The 17128-nt window shown below is 45.0% G+C and overlaps 1 protein-coding gene across 1 annotated transcript in view; it reads left to right on the forward strand.

Annotated features, from left to right (window-relative positions):
• The window catches only part of ubap1lb (ubiquitin associated protein 1-like b), a 49012-nt gene that overhangs the window by 19545 nt on the left and 12339 nt on the right, over positions 1-17128 (forward strand). Inside the window, exons 4-5 of the mRNA XM_080214225.1 lie at positions 3160-3915; positions 9998-10207. Of these exons, the coding sequence (XP_080070351.1) occupies positions 3160-3915; positions 9998-10207 (966 nt within the window). The remainder of the gene's footprint in view (positions 1-3159; positions 3916-9997; positions 10208-17128) is intronic.

Raw genomic sequence — 17128 nt, forward strand, 5'->3', positions numbered from 1 at the left:
GAAATGTTAGCTTTCTTTCTCCACAGATTCTGCCAGACTTGCTGAGTATTTCCAGCATTTTAATCCTGATTTCCAACATCTGCTGTTTTAACCTTTCCAGTGAAGGTGTATTTGAAAAAGATTCCACTGAGATCCAGCCAAGCTCCAGAAACATTGGGAATAGCAACATTAACATGGGATGAAATCAAAAAAATGGCTTAACTTGGCAGATGAATTTTACTGCAATATATGAGTATATATTGGGATCTTGGGGTCCGGGTCCACAGGACTCTTAAATCGGCCTCGCAGGTGGAGGAGGTGGTCAAGAAGGCGTATGGTGTACTGGCCTTCATTAATCGAGGGATTGAGTTTAGGAGTCGGGAGGTAATGCTGCAACTTTATAAGACCCTTGTCAGGCCTCATTTAGAGTATTGTGTGCAGTTCTGGTCGCCTCACTGTAGGAAAGATGTAGAAGCTATTGAAAGGGTACAGAGGAGATTTACAAGGATGTTGCCTGGACTGGGAGGCATGCCTTATGAAGTTAGGTTGAGGGAGCTGGGACTCTTTTCCCTGGAGAGACGAAGGTTGAGAGGCGACCTGATAGAAGTTTACAAAATGTTGAGAGGAATGGATAGGGTGGACTCTCAGAGGCTATTTCCCCGGGTTGAAATGGTCGCTACGAGAGGACACAGATTTAAGGTGCGGGGAGGGAGGTTCAGAAGTGATGTTAGGGGTAAGTTTTTCACTCAGAGGGTGGTGAGTGAATGGAATCGGCTGCCGTCAGTGGTGGTGGAGGCGAACTCGCTGGGGTCTTTTAAAAGACTCCTGGATGAGTATATGGGGTTTAATGAGATTGAGGGTTATAGATAGGTCTGTAGGTTGGTAGGTGATGATGTGATCGGCGCAACTTGTGGGCCGAAGGGCCTGTTTGTGCTGTAGTGTTCTATGTTCTATGTTCTATGTTCTATATTTGTGTCTATCGATGTTAGATATACGGTGAGGAATGATGTCAGGATTTGGCCTTTCTTGTTCACTCTTCTATTGATTGTGACAGGTTTTTTATGTAACCGATAAGGATAAAGGCATCAATTCAATGACTGTACTTAATTAGTTATGTGCTGATTGCACAGAACTCAGTCCAACTGGCCTTCTTGGAGTTTAAACACAAAGGCGTTTGTTTTTATTGTGTTAAAAACCCACCCAGCTGACAATATAAAGATATTCAGAAAGATCAACACACACCCTGACTTTTGCAACATGTACGTGCTCACACACACACACACACATGTGCACACATGCACACACACATACAAATACACACATACACACACAGACACACACACATATACACATACACATACATACATGCATACGCGCACACACACGCACATACACATACATACACACACACCTCAGGCATATTCTTCACAGTGTCCTTGAAATTCTAGTGGGCTTGAGACCAATGTAAACAGCAGTTTCTGGGGAGAGTGAGTGGAATCCCACCAAAGTTGACCCCTGCCATGGGTTCCCTGGTGGCAACACATGTAAATTGCCATCAACTTTGGTGTGACCGGAAGATTGCTCTGGAGGGGTTGGGGGGGAGGGCTGATGGTGAGTCACCTCCACTGGAGGTGAGGCTGGAGAATTCTACTCAGTCCCTTTTAAACCATAATCTGTCTTTTTGGAAAGTTGATATCAGTATTTCACCTGCACATGCTGTGTCATCATGACTATTTAAATACACATATCGTCATTTTGGTAGTACAGAGCTTCAGTATTGCTGAAAAGACAAACGTACTGTTGAAGCTTTACATCTTGCACTCATCAGGACAAACTCAAGAATGCAAAATTTCAAAGAGAGCAAAAACTTCTGCTCATGAAAGTATTATTTATTAGTCACAAGTAGGCTTACAGTAATACTGTAATGAAGTTACTGTGAAAATTCCCTAGTCCCCACACTCCGGTGCCTGTTTGGGTACACTGAGGGCAAATTTAGCATGGTCAATGCATCTAACCAGCGTGTCTTTCAGACTATGGGAGGAAACTGGAGCACCTGGAGGAAACCCACGCAGACGTAGGGAGGATGTGCAAACTCCACACAGACAGAGACCCAAGTCGAAAATTGAACTCGGATCCCTGGTGCTGTGAGGCAGCAGTGCTAACCACTGTGTCACTGTGCCACCCTGCTTATGCATGTTGGCAAGGGACTGACAATGGAAAAGTCAATCATTAGCGTAATTTCTGGTCACCACCATGTCAATTTGAGGTGTGAAATGCAATGTGCTTCACTTACACGGTAAATTCCAAGGACCATCAAGCATCATTTCGTTAGAGGAATTACTCCTGTACTCCAACTACAGCAGTCAGTCGATGATGGAATTGCTATTTTCTCAAGGATCGGTCTGATAATAACTTGAGTTGTTCTAATTACATTGGTGTGATGAACTACCAACATTTGCTGCTTGAAACGATTCTTTCACTTGTTGGCGACTGTAACTATTATTAGCTCTTGCTTACGTTCCTATTTGTTTTGTAGATATCCGAGCGGTAAATCAAGGCCGCCTTTTGAAATGATTTCAAATCAGAATTTTTAACTTTCATTTTTACTTTTATGTCTTTTAACAATTGTCTTGAGATTTATTTTACATTTTTCACCAAGGGAAGGAATGTCATGGAAACATAGAAAACAGGCGCAGGATTTATTGATTAATTTATTTATTAGTCACAAGTAGACACAGTTCCTATGAAAATCCCCTAGTCACCATCAAGGATCATTTCGTTAGAGGAATTACTCCTGTACTCCAACTACAGCAGTCAATAGATGATGGAATTGCTATTTTCTCAAGGAAAATAGCTCAAGTACACTGAAGGAGAGTTTAGCACTTCGGGCCTGCTCCATCTTTCAGCACAATCATGGCTGATCATCTATCCCAATACAATACTCCTGTGCTCTCCCTTTGATCCTGGAAATCATCTTTCCTTCTTTTGTATTCGGTGACTTGGCCTCCACAGCCTTCGGTAGTAGAGAATTCCATAGGTTCACCATCCTCTGAGTGAAGATGTTTCTCCTCAGCTTAGTCCTAAATGGTCTATCCCGTATTCTGAGGCCATGACCCCTTGTTCTGATTTGATGTTCTAGATGCTTTGTTTAAGACTAATGTCATTTGCATTCTTTCGCAGTATGATTTCACTCTGGAAAAGAAGATTTTGGAATGGCTGTGCGACTGTTTCCTAAGAGAACCTCCAAGGCCGATACCAACGTGTCCACCATTTTGGCTTGCGTTTTCTGATACAGATGGAGAAGACACTGATGACGTGAAACATGACTCCCAACACGCAAAAGTTCAAAATGACCACATGGTTTTGCAGACCAAGAGGTTCAGGAGTTTCAGTGTGACAGACATTAAATATTTTCGCTCACGGATTCTCTACAAGTCCAACACAGAAAGTGATGACGGATACTCGGAAGATGACGAACTTTCTTCGTCTGATGAAAACGAAAAGCAGAAGCTTCCTTCCATTCCGCTTCTCAGGGGCAAATTTCATCTTCAATCCAGATTCCTGGATGGAAGGCCGGCTTCTTCCCCTTTCTGCTCCGATAACCCTTCCAGGAGTCGACACTGTGAGAGGTGTCTGAGTGCTAGCTTAACCAGACTCCCCCATATCGCTGGCCGGAGGTCGTCACCTCTTTGCAGCAATGCCGATGGCGAGGATGGTGTGAGGATGCAAGGATCGAACCGGTCACAGGGGCATACACCGAGAAATCTTTATAGGAAAGCTCTCTGTCAGCATCAGAACAATAGAAATAGCAAGAATCAGAACTCAGAGCAAATTGCCAGTGGAAGTCCTCCGTTGTCCTCTGCCCGGAATCACTTGGAAAGATCTTTTACAGTCAGAGGAAGAGCTCCATTCAGAAAACATAAACCACCATTGCCGGTAAGATTTGATTCATAGAACACAGAATCCCTACAATGCAGAAGAGGCCATTTGGCCCTTCGAGCTTGCACTGACAACAATCCCACCCAGACCCTATCCATCTACCCTACTAACCCCTGACATTAACGGACAATTTAGCGTGGCCAATCACCTCACCTGCGTATCTTTGGACAGTGGGAGGAAACTGGAGCACCCGGAGAAAACCCACATAAACATGGGGGAAACTTGCAAACTCCACACTGACAGTAACCCAAGGCCGGAATCGAACCTGGGTCCCTGTTGCTGTGAGGAAGCAGTGCTAACCACTGTGCCACCCAATTGGAGGCATCTTCTTTTAACTCCATTGTGGAGTTATCTCGCTTGATATCCTTCTTTTATAAAAACGCAGTATCAGTATAAAGATATTTCGCAGCCATGAACTAGTTGGTTATCACAAAATCTAGCCTACTTGAAAATGTTGAATGCCGATGAAGGCGGGAATGCAAATTCTCTGAATGAGAAGATGGCAGATTCGAATCCAATTAATTTAACTCATTGTCATCGCCAGTGAGAACGGAGAATTTGGCGCTCAGCCAAAACTCTGTTCACGGCAGTGGGACTGGAGAATCCCAGCCGCAGGCGAGGCCGGCGAATCCCAGCCGCAGGTCAGGACGGCAGATTTCCTTCCCTCAAGGACATTAGTGAACCAGATGGGGTTTTTACAACAATGGTTCAATGGTCATCATTAGATTTTCAATTCCAGATCTTTTATTAAATTTAAATTTCACCATCAGCCGTGGTGGGATTCGATTCCAGGTCCCTAGGGCATTACCCTGTGTCTCTAAACTACTAATCCAGTGAAAATACCAGTAGACCACTCCTGCCCCCCCAGGTCTGAAGTCTGTACTGTCTGAAAGGGTGATGGAGATAGGCTCAATCATGGTTTTCGAAAAGGGACTGGATAAGCACCTAAAGGAGAAAGGATTGCAGGATTACTGTAAAAGGGCTGGGGATTGAAACCAGCTAAATTCTCTTGCAGAGAGCCGGGAATGGCTTGTTGGGCTGAATGTCCTTTTCCTGTGTTATAACCACTCAATAACACTAACTCACAAATGAAATTTGGCTAAAAAAGACAGTAACATATTGAGCAAGGCAAAGGATCCCATTGAGCTACTAGACACTAATTTAATGGTCCAGTCAACTTAACAAACTCAATTACTGGATGACATTTTCAGCCAACCGTTTCAATTAATAAAAGTCAAATCAGTTAGCCGAAATGCCAGAGAGTTCTGTTTAAATCACAAAGATTTAACAGGCTGGGATTCTACTCATTGGAACTTAAAGAATGAGAGGTGATCTTATTGAAATATACGGGGCTTTGACAGGGAAAATGCTGAGAGGTTTTTTGCCCGCTTGGGAGAGTCTAGAACCAGAGGGTGTAATCTCAGGATAAAGGGCACTAATTTAAGACTGAAATGAAAAGGAATTTCTTCTCTCAGAGAGTTAAGAGTCTTTAGAACTCCTTGCCACAGGGAGCTGTGGGGACAATGCCCTTGTGCATATTTAGGGCTGAGGTAGGTAGATTTTTGATGAGTAAGGGAATCGAGGGTTACTGGGAAAGGGCAGAAAAGTGGACGTGAGGAATGCCAGATCAGCCATGATCCTATCGAATAGTACAGCAGGCACATGGGGCTGAATGGCCTACTCCTGTTCCTTTTTTTTATTTGTTTGTGGAACATGGGTGTCGCTGGCTGGCCAGCATTTATTGTCCATCCCTAGTTGCCCTTGAGAAGGTGGTGGTGAGCTGCCTTCTTGAAATCGCTGCCGTCCACGTGCTGGGGGTTGACCCACAATGCCGTGAGGGAGGGAATTCCTGGATTTTGATCCTGCATCTACGAAGGAACGGTGAGATATTTCCAAGTCAGGATGGTGAGTGGCTTGGAGGGAAACTTGCAGGTAGTGGTGTTCCATGTATCATACGGTCTAACAGTTTCTTACCCTCTTCTAGATCTCATTATGATTCCTAACATTTCCCGTTGCGTTGAGAATATTGGAATCTCAATGCTTCACTTTTCTACACCTTTTACACAATACAGACAAATCCCCTTCTGAGTTTTGTTTTAATTTTAGCTGCTATTATGTAATAGGGTTACTTGTGCATTCATGTCTTTCCCATTGGGACAACAGCCACATTAATAATTAGGCATTCAAAAGTGTTGGCGAGGGTACAGTCAAATGGAACTCATATCCTCTGCACAGGTTACTAAGTTAACTTGGTCCCACTAACAAAATTTTAACTTTAGCACTGTCAGATGGAGCTATAAGCTCACCACACTTCAAAGTTGGAAACAACAACTTCAGCCTTGAAAGAACCAAGACCAAAATAAGTAAGATCAGAATGAGTACCTCCCTCTGGAATGTGGAAGAAAACAGGAGGTTGCTTTTTCTGGGACACTCTGATCTTTGTCCTGGAGGCCAGTTTCACAGTAGCTTTGGGAAACTGCTTAGCGTGGGTTCTAACCCACATGGTATGGGCAGGATTAATGGAGCAGAAAATGTTTCAGCGAAACTTCAACCATTTGTTTTTTCATTCGTTCATGGGACATTTAGTGACCGTCCCTGATTGCCCGAAGGCAGTTCAGTGTCAACCACATTGCTGTGGCTCTGGAGTCACGTGTAAGCCAGACCGAGTAAGGATGACAAATTAGTGGGCGGCATGGTGGCACAGTGGTTAGCCCTGGCCTCACAGCGCCAGGGACCCAAGTTCAATTCTGGCCTCAGTCATTATCTGTGTGGAATTTGCATGTTTTCCCTGTGCTGTATGAGTTTCCTCCGGGTGCTCCGGTTTCCTCCCACAGTCCAAAGATGTGCAGGTTAGGTTGTTTGGCCATGCGAAATTGACCGTAGTGTCAGGGGATTAGCAGGGTAAATGTGTGAGGTTACGGGAATAGGGCCTGGGTGGCACTGCGGTTGGTATAGGCTTGATGGGCTGAATGGCCTCCTGTACTGTAGGGTTCTATGATGATGATGATTTCCTTCCCTGAAGTACATTAGTGATCCAGATCGGTTTTTCCGACAATCGACAATGGTTCCATGATCATCAGTCAATTTTTAATTCCAGATTTTTTTAATTGAATTCAAATTCCATCATCTGCTGTGACGGGATTTGAATTCGAGCGCCCAAAACATTAGCTGGGTTTCTAATTTGATTTGATTTATTATTGTCCAATGTACCAAGATAATGAAAAGTATTGTTTTGCGCGCTATCCGTACCGTACACAGCTCACAAAGAGTCACCGTGCTCCAGCGCCATCTTGAAACATGGATGTGGTCAACTCACTAAGTGACACATCCCATTTTCTCTCCACTCCTTGTGGGGACTGGCTGCAAGATACTTGAGGGCCTTGTTTTAATGAGAATTGCTTCATGTAACAATACACTAATTAACTAAATTAATTAACTTTGATATTTGTTGTTCGGGGTCGGGTTTTGTGAATTAAAGGAATACGACCAACAGGGGAAGGAAATAAAGTTATAAAATGAAGTAAAATAATTTTAGGGGTGGCACAGTGGTTAGCCCCACAGCGCCAGGGTCCCAGGTTCAATTCCGGCCTCAGGACACTGTCTGTGTGGAGTTTGCACATTCTACCCCTGTCTGCGTGGGTTTTCTCCAGGTGCTCCGGTTTCCTCCCACATTCCAAAGATGTATGGGTTAGGTTGATTGACCATGCTAAGTCGGAGGATATGTGATTCTTTGCGAGATATGTATGGTATGACTTGTATGGATAGCACACAAAACAATACTTTTCACTGTATTTTGGTACATGTGACAATATGTACCAATATCCCCTAACAATATATGGGGCTGCAAGAAAAGGGCCTGGTTGGGATTGTGATCCGTGCAGACTCGATGGGCTGAATGGCCTCCTGCACTGTAGGGATTCTGTGATTTTATGAATAAAGTTTGCACAATGGATTGCTGCTCTGCATTAGCATATCAGTAGAGAGACAGAGATTGAGAGACATGTCTAGCGATAATACCACTAGGTCACTGCCTCTCCATTGAAGCTGTCCTACTTTCTATTTGCTCTGTTGTGTTCTGGAGAAGTGAGCTACTAAGCTCACAGTTTGCCCCACGGCTACAGATTCATTCTTCCGCCCCCACTCTTCAGCGCGGACTTCATTGACTCAACACTGGACTGGTTCTTAATTAACATCAATTGTCGATCTACACTGCTGATCCTAAAGCAGCATTCCGAAGCTGTGGGATATAATTTCCAATGATGAAAAGTGGACCTGCTGGCTAATCCATTTCATTTTGAAATTGATCTATCCCAACTGAGAAATAGAGAGAAGAAAGAGACCAGGTCATTTGTAACTGACTTCCCTTCACCACAATAACCACACAAAAAAACAAATATAAATCCCTGCCTGTACATAAATTATTATACAACAATGTAACCTTGCAGGATTAATTTTAATGAGACAGATTATTTAATGATAGCCTGGATGTGACTTATAAAATAATTATAATGCATTACAGCTAATTTAAATAATGGGTTGCACTAAATGCATAATATTCGTTGAGAATCATTTCCTTTTACATCCTGTGGTGTTAATTGGGACAATTAATTCCTAATTCGAATAGCTCTTACTGCTCGTCATTTTTAAATCTCCTGGAAAATGGTAGTGGGTATTTTTCATGGGGTCACACCCCTTAATAATTGACCTACTTGTTTTTTAATCACGTATGTGGTAGGCATTGCTACTTGGCAAGGATCCAATCAACAAGACGTAACAAATCATAGATTCACAGAGGTTTACAACATGGAAACAGGACCTTCAGCCCAACTTGTCCACACCACCCTTTTTTTTAGAAACGCCTAAGCTAGTCCCAATTGCCTGCATTTGACCCATATCCCCCTCGATACCCATCTTACCCATGTAACTATCTATCTGTTGATTCATGGAATCCTTACAGTGCAGAAGGAGGCCATTTGTCCCATCAAGTCTGCACCAACTACAATCCCACCCAGGTCCTATCCCATAACCTCATGTAATTACCCTGCTAATCCCCCTAACATTAAAGGGTAATTTAGCATGGCCCAATCAACCTAACCTGCACATTTTTGGGAGGAAACCCATTTTTGGCAGGAAACCTGGAGGAAACTGCACAGACAGTGACCCAAAGCTGGAATTGAACCCGGGTCTCTGGCGCAGTGAGGCAGCAGTGTTAACCACTGTGCCGCCGTGCTGTCTATGACTCTGTCCTTTTGTCGCTGGGGAACCAGCTGCGCCGAGTGAGGCGACCATTGGCGGGAGCAGGAGGTACTGTTAGCAGCAAAGGCAGGAAAATTCCAGTCTCTATTTCCCTCTCCACAGATGCTGCTGAATCTGCTGAATGTTTCCAGCATTTTCTATTTTAAATTGAAAAATCTTACCCATCCAAAAACTGGCATTAAATCATGAAGCACTTCTGCTGAATAAAACAAAAGCATTGGCACGTAATAGGCCCACCTCTCCTAAAGATATTCGGACGTCAGATGGTTCAGAAGAGAATGTGAGATGAGTTCTCGGGGGCACTCTTCCAATTTTATTCAAATCAACTTTTTAATTAAATATTGACAACTCACTCAGTGATGTTGTTTTAAACAAAGGTGCAGAAACCAGGCAGACGTATTAAATATTGAATGAGATCCAGCTTAGAGTCTCAGCTGGAATTTTCCCCGCAGACCTGAACAGCAAGAAACAAGAATTGTGTAAAATATTTGAGATGAGCCAGGGAGCTGGAATAACCCGATATTCTTTCAATGGACCCCGCTGTAAATTTGAAAATCTTATCGTTCTAGGCGAGGACTGTCTGTGAGGAGATAGCATTAATAATGGCCTTGATGTGACCAGAGGATGTCTGACCCCACAGCTGTTGGATGTGACGTTAGATAGGGACACTCGGAATAGATCAATGAGAAACAAAAGCAGAAGAAAAACAAACCCTTCCTCGGGATGAAAACAAACAGAAATCTTCTGTAGCTCCGAAGGTTGGCCGTGTGTGATAAACTGATGGATAACTTATGCTCTGAATGTTTGTTTGCTCTTTCCACAGACTCTCAGCGACCATTCCTGCCTCCCGGCTCCACCTCCAACTCCGAGACCTTTACATTCCCACAAAACTCTCCCAGACTCCACAGCTGACCCCCTGTTGGTGCTGAGCCAAAGAGAGCTGGACCTCATTCAGCCAGTGATGAGGAAGGGCTATCCGATAAGCAGAGTGATCTGGGCCATCCAGAATGTAGGGCAAAAGAGCAAAAAACAGGTGAGTTAATTCCTGCAGGAGCAGAGATGGTGAGGGCTGGTTAACTGTTCCTGCCATATCGCATCAGAATGTATTTTTTTAAAAAAATGCCACTTTTCTTGATATTTCCTTTCAAGACATCAAATCAGAGACAAGTAAATCTGGAGTAATTTCCAGGATAGAGGGTGGTCACACTCATCGATAGCAAATTGGTCAGAGAGTAAGGTCGCATCGCAGATACTGAAACTGAAATCCAGCATCCAATAGTATCCACACTTGTACACTCTTAAGCAGGTGACATTTGAGAGTTTTCTGGTGGGAGGGGTGACCGGGGGAGTGGGGGGGTGGTGGTTCATGCTCTGAGTTCAGTCCTTTGTTTCAATCGGCCATGGGCCTGATTTTACCATCAGGTTATCCCTGTTTTTGAGCGTGAAAACTTGGTAAAGTCGGTGTGAGGCGAGTAGTGCGATCCATGCCCGCCTCTGCGCCCGTTCCCCCTTTACCAAGGGTTGAAAATGGCCACCGAGACGGGCATGACGTCAATTTAAATGTATTTGCATGCTTTTACATCTTAACTATTGGGCTGCACGGCCAAACTTATCGGCACTTCCCTCTTTATCATCACGTTCACCCGTCCAGCATGAAACAGATATAGTCCACAAAGGTCCAATTGGGGCGCTCCACCTTCTGAGGTAAGTTCAGAGCTTCCAGCGGCTTCTGACTCAGATCGGTGGTGTTGCGGGTGGTGTTGCGGGGGTGGTGTTGCAGGGGTGGTGTTGCGGGGGTGGTGTTGCGGGGGTGATGTTGCGGGGGTGGTGTTGCGGGGGTGGTGTTGCGGGGGTGGTGTTGCGGGGGTGGTGTTGCGGGGGTGGTGTTGCGGGGGTGGTGTTGCGGGGGTGGTGTTGCGGGGGTGGTGTTGCGGGGGTGGTGTTGCAGGGCTGGGGGGGATCAGATGGGTCTCTGGTGTGGGGGATGCGGGGGAAGGAACAGGAAGGGTCCACGCCACTTTGTGTGCAATCGGTGGAGAGGAACGGGAGTGTCCGCTGTTACTCTGCATGTGATCGGTGGGGGGGAAGGGGGCAGGGGGGCTGTGATCAGTCTGGGTAGCGGGGTGGTGGGAGGATAAGGGGATCAGTCATGTTGTGGGTGTGGGACAATGTCCATGGGGGTCAGGGGAAGGCATTTTCCAGCCCGGGAGCCATGTGACAGGGGAGGGTTTTTCTACTTTTTTCTGCATGTGCGCAGTTGGAGGTGCCGATCGGAGGTGCAGGGTTTTGGAGGTGCCGATCGGAGCTGCAGGGTTTTGGAGGTGCCGATCGGAGGTGCAGGGTTTTGGAGGTGCCGATCGGAGGTGCAGGGTTTTGGAGGTGCCGATCGGAGCTGCAGGGTTTTGGAGGTGCCGATCGGAGCTGCAGGGTTTTGGAGGTGCCGATCGGAGGTGCAGGGTTTTGGAGGTGCCGATCGGAGCTGCAGGGTTTTGGAGGTGCCGATCGGAGCTGCAGGGTTTTGGAGGTGCCGATCGGAGGTGCAGGGTTTTGGAGGTGCCGATCGGAGCTGCAGGGTTTTGGAGGTGCCGATCGGAGCTGCAGGGTTTTGGAGGTGCCAATCAGAGCTGCAGGCTTCTGCAGCGCGAACCAGAATCGCTGCTACTTTTTCAGGCAGGGTGCATATGGGGGCACCTGAGAACGGGTCTAAAAGTCAGATCTGAAACACTTCCAGTTTCAAGTCCACCCAGAACTGAGAATCAAAATGGTAAAATACGGCCCCATGTCTGACAAGCGGGAAAACTAACAAGACTACAGTTCCTCCTACAAGGTGGCACAATGGTCAATACTGCTGCCTCACAGCACCAGGGACCCGTGTTCAATTCCAGCTTTGGGTGACTGTCTGCATGGAGTTTGCACATTCTCCTCGTGTCTGCATGGGTTTCCTCCAGTTGCTCCAGTTTCCTCCCACAGTCCAAAGATGTGTAGGTTAGAGTGATTAGTGGTGTAAATACATGGGTTTATGGGAATGGGGCCTGGATAAGATGCTCTGTACAGAATGAGTGCTGACTCAATGGGCCGAATGGCCTCCTTCTGCACGTTAGGGATTCTATGAGTAAGCAACTGCACAGCAGCGTAGGCAACAGCGCTGAGAAATCTTGGCATTAACCAATCATCAGAAAGGGCTTACCATTTAAGGTCAAAATTCCAAAGTTGGGATCAAGTGCACTCCCAACCGGGCACCATGTTGAGAGCAGACATCAGTGGTGATTTTGCCTTGAGCTCATTTTGATTTTTGCCTTGGTTACCAAGGGACCGCTGGCCGTCCAATTAATGATGGAGACTGGACTCTCGAAGCCCAAGGGTCAGTAGGAGCCCTTCGAAATGAACTGCAGGTGGGGGAGAGAGAGAGAATACACCTCCACCTCGAGGGTCCCATTCAGTCCCTGTAACAAATTTGAAATTAAAAATAGCCTCAGCTGCCAGGCCACGTGTGTGTGAGGGGAAACTCCTCAACAAAACAGCCCCAGCTGTGGCCAGGTCAATATGGCAGCTACAGAGGCTGGTGAACTTGGAGTGATCCTGGAGCAGCCCCCCCAGGTCACCAACATGGGGCTTGCTCCAGGCAGCTGCCACGTCTCTTGAGATCCCGGGATCCTGTGGACAGACTGGGAAAATCCCAGCTGGCTTCTGGTCAGTGGCATTAATTGGCCTTTTAATTGACGTAAAAAGCCAGCTGGAGTTAACTGGTGACCTTTGCACTCTCCCAAAGAGACGGGAAACCCAGTGTTAGAGGTGTTAGTGTTTACACTCTGGCTTGGTATTTAAAAGGAAGCATTGAGGTCACCAGGGACAGAAGTATCACCCTGCCCTGATGGAGGAATCAGCGACTGGGTCTATCTGTTCCTCTCGGAGAGGGCATACTGGACTCTGAGAGACATCACAGGAGGCACGGTGGCATTGTGGTTAGCACTGCTTCCTCACAGTGCTAGGGACCCAGGTTCGATTCTAGCCTTCAGCGACTGTCTGTGTAGAGCTTGCACATTCTCCCCTGTTTCCTCTGGGTGCTCCAGTTTCCTCCCAGAGTCCAAAGATGTGCAAGTTAGTTAAAGTTTATTTATTAGTCACAAGTAGGCTTACATTAACACTGCAATGAAGCTACTGTGAAATTCCCCACACTCTGGCGTCTGTTCGGATCAATGCACCCTAACCAACACATTTTTCAGACTGTGGGAGGAACCCAGAGCACCCAGAGAAAACCCACGCAGACACGGGGAGAACTCCACACAGACAGTGACCCAAGTCGGGAATTGAACCCGGATCCCTGGCACCGTGAGGCAGCAGTGCTAATCACTGTGTCACCGTGCTGCCAGTTAGGTGGATTGGCTATGCTAAATTGCCCCTTAGTGTCCAACGATGTGTAGATTAGCAGGGTAAATATGTGGGGTTGCGGGGCTAAGACCTGGATAAGATGTTGGCTTGGAGAGTAGATGTAGACTCGATGGGCTGAATGGCCTCTTTATGTACCGTAGGGATTCTATGATTCTATGATCAGTGCGCTGGCCTATCTGTTCCTCTCGGACAGGGGGTGTTAGACATTGGTGCGCTGGTTTATCTACTCCCTCTAGACAATGAAGAAGCAAAATATTTGGAGACTAGGGCTATCCATCATTGTTGATTAAATAAGAATTACAGTTGTCCAAAAACATCAGTGGCAGTAGCAGTAATCTAAATACAACAAATATCCTGGGAATCATTGTAACTTAAACTATCCCTGCTTGACATCCAGAGGTTAAATTTCAAATTTAAAGAATCTCTATAAATATCTGCTGTCAGAACATGCTAGTTTATAAATGGCAAAATCACACGAATTGTTTTAAGACAAATTGCAGAATCTATATAAAAAGGATTTAAAACCTCTATTTTTTCCTCAAATAAATTCTGTGCAAGGAATTCTAATGTCTCGGTTTGATATTTAATAGTTTGGAATTAAGGGATAAACTAAACTAAACAAAGCAGATTAGCTTAAAAACATTAAAATGTTTGTTGCGTTGATTGCTGGAAGTGCCAGAATTAACTGTAGCCCATGAATAGACAACATCTGCCCCCACGCCCATGATATTTTGTACTGGAGATCACAGTGCTTTCTGTCGGCCATCCTATAGGAACTAGGCAACCGATTTTAAAGGTTATTTATCAGTGTCAGAAGTAGGCTTACATTAACACTGCAATAAAGTTACTGTGAAAATCCCCTAGTCTCCGCACTCGGGGGCCTGTTCGGTACACTGAGGGAGAATTTAGCATGGCCAATTCACCCTAACCAGCACGTCTTTTGGGACTGTGGGAGGAAACCGGAGCTTCTGGAGCAAACCCGCGCAGACATGGGGACAACATGCAGACTGCACACGCTTCCAAGCTAGGTATCGAACCCAGGCCCCTGGTGCTGTGAGGCAGCACTGCTAACCACTGTTCCACCGCGCCACCAAGTTGTAGCCCTCCTTAAGCTTGTGTTGTATTTTTTTTTTTGCTCTTTGTTCTGTTTGTTCTTGAGGGGGTGGGGAAGCTGCAGAAGGGCTCGGACAGGATAGGAGAGTGGCCAAAGAAATAGCAGATGGAATACAATGTGGAAAAGTGTGCACATTGGTAGGAAGAGTAGAGGTGTATTTTCTAAATGGGGAGAGAATTCAGAAACTAGAAGGAACCTGGGAGCTCTGGTTCAGGATTCTCCTCAAGTAAACTTGCAGGTTGAGTTGCTCGTTAGGAAGGCAAATGCAATGTTAGCATTCATTTTGCGAGGGCTGGAATACCACAGCAGGGATATACTGCTGAGGCTTTATATGGCAACATTGGTCTTTATAAGGGAATATTGTGAGCAATAGGGGATTTTCACAGTCACTTCACTGCAGTGTTTATGTAAGATTACTTGTGACTAATAAATAAACTTTATTTTAATTTTGGGCCCCGTATCTAAATAAGGATGTGCTTGCCGGAGGAGATTCACGAGAATGATCCCAGGAATGAAAAGCTTGACATGTGAGGAGTGTTTGAGGACTCTGGGTCTGTGCTCAATGGAGTTTAGAAGGATGAGGGGGAATCTCACTGAAAGGCCTGGATAGAATGGATATGGGGAAGATGTTCCAATTATAGGAGAGACTAGGATCTGAGGGCACAGCCTCAGAGGAAAGGGACGATCCTTTAGAAATTAGCTAAGGAGGAATTTTGTCAGCCAGAGGGTGGTGAATGTATGGAATTCGTTGCCACAGAACGAGGCAAGGTCATTGGGAGTGTTGAAGATAGTGATAGATAGGTTCTCGATTAGTAAGGGAATCAAAGATTATGGAAAAAGGGGGAGAATGGGATTGAGAAACTTATCAGCCATGATTGAGTGGTAGAGCAGACTTGATGGGCCGAATGGCCTAATTCTGCTCCTATATCTTATTGTCTTATGGTCAATCACAATGAAAATCATTAATGAGCAATGTGGTATTGAAATTAAGAAATGGCTAAGTGAAGTCAATGTAAATCAGGTACCAGAAGCAAACCTGTGCCGATCATGATGTCCTAACTATCTTCCAGCAATCAATGCAACAAATGTTTTAATGTTTTCAAGCAAATCTGCTTTGTTTAGTTTAGCTCAACCCATAATTCCAAACTACCAATTATCAAACTGAAACATCAGAATTCCTTGCACCCACCACTCTCTGCGTGTAAAACTTCACCCGCACATCTCCCTTAAACTTTCCTCTCTCACCTTCCACTAAAGAGGGGAAAAGAAAGATTGGATCAAGAGACAGAAAGGAAAAAGGTAGAAAGAAAAAGTTTTAAAAAGCCATTATTTTTCAAAACCTCCAACAAGAATTAAAATCTGATGGAATGAGACTCCACATTTGTAAATGTTAATTTTCAGTGCCAGGGAGGTTGCTTCTAAATTTCTGTTGCAAGTTTAGTCCCTTTCTATGATGTCAGTATGGGAACTTCACACCATCCAATAGATTTGAATAGGATAGTGAGATGCTGAAGTTTTGTGGAGTTTACAGAGGAACACGACTCAGATAGCAAATTACAGATTTTCAACAACTTCAGATGATTCACTCTACCCAACCTCGACCCCTTTGTTTCCATTTTATTTAATTTTTAACTGTTCTCTACCTTTTATTTGTTTATTGTCTTTCTTTATTTTTCTTTCCCCCACTCTTTCCCCCTATTTTATTGCCCCTTTCCTTACCCTTTCTTCCCCTTTGCTTCCCCTTTCCCCCCTTTTCTCAATTTTACCTCGCTCCCACCCATCTCCCCCCCGCCCCTCTGATGTCCCCCCACATCTTCATCTGCCACGGCTTACCCTCTGATTTCAGCCGTTTGGCCATTCACACTTTCTATTCTCTCTATGGACTACCATTAGCACCTCTTAGCCTTTCCCCTTGTTTTTGTGGCAATGACTCATCTTTCATTCCTTCACCCTACAGTATAAATATCTCTCAATTTCTATGCCTTTTAGCTTTGACAAAGGACTCAAAATGTCAGTTTTTTTCCTTCCCTTACAGAAGTTGGCAGGCCTGCTGAGATTTTCCAGCATTTTCTATTTCCGTTACAGATTTTCACATTCAATTGCGCATCTGCGTAGTTGCTGTCCGATTGGCACATAAATAATAATAAGTGCTGTTCGCCTTTATCATTATATTTACAGTAAATTCTGCCACAGCATAACCCTGGGACTGTTCCACAGAAAACATGCTAAAATAGCTTGGCAATACTCATTTCAATTGGTACCATTTTCCTCCTGTTCAAACAGTTCCACAGTAGAAGTAAACTAACAAGTAAAGCTTGAGCTGTAGACATTTTTTGGCTCCATTGACTTTTTTTTGTTGTAACTTCTAATATTCAGTTTTAGAAATTCTTGGCATTCTTGCTGTGGATGTTTTGAAAGTGACTGAAGACACTCAGCTGTTAGGAATACTTT

This window comes from Carcharhinus amblyrhynchos, chromosome 28 (assembly GCF_965287045.1).
Source record: "Carcharhinus amblyrhynchos chromosome 28, sCarAmb.v2.hapA, whole genome shotgun sequence".
Taxonomy (NCBI): domain Eukaryota; kingdom Metazoa; phylum Chordata; class Chondrichthyes; order Carcharhiniformes; family Carcharhinidae; genus Carcharhinus; species Carcharhinus amblyrhynchos.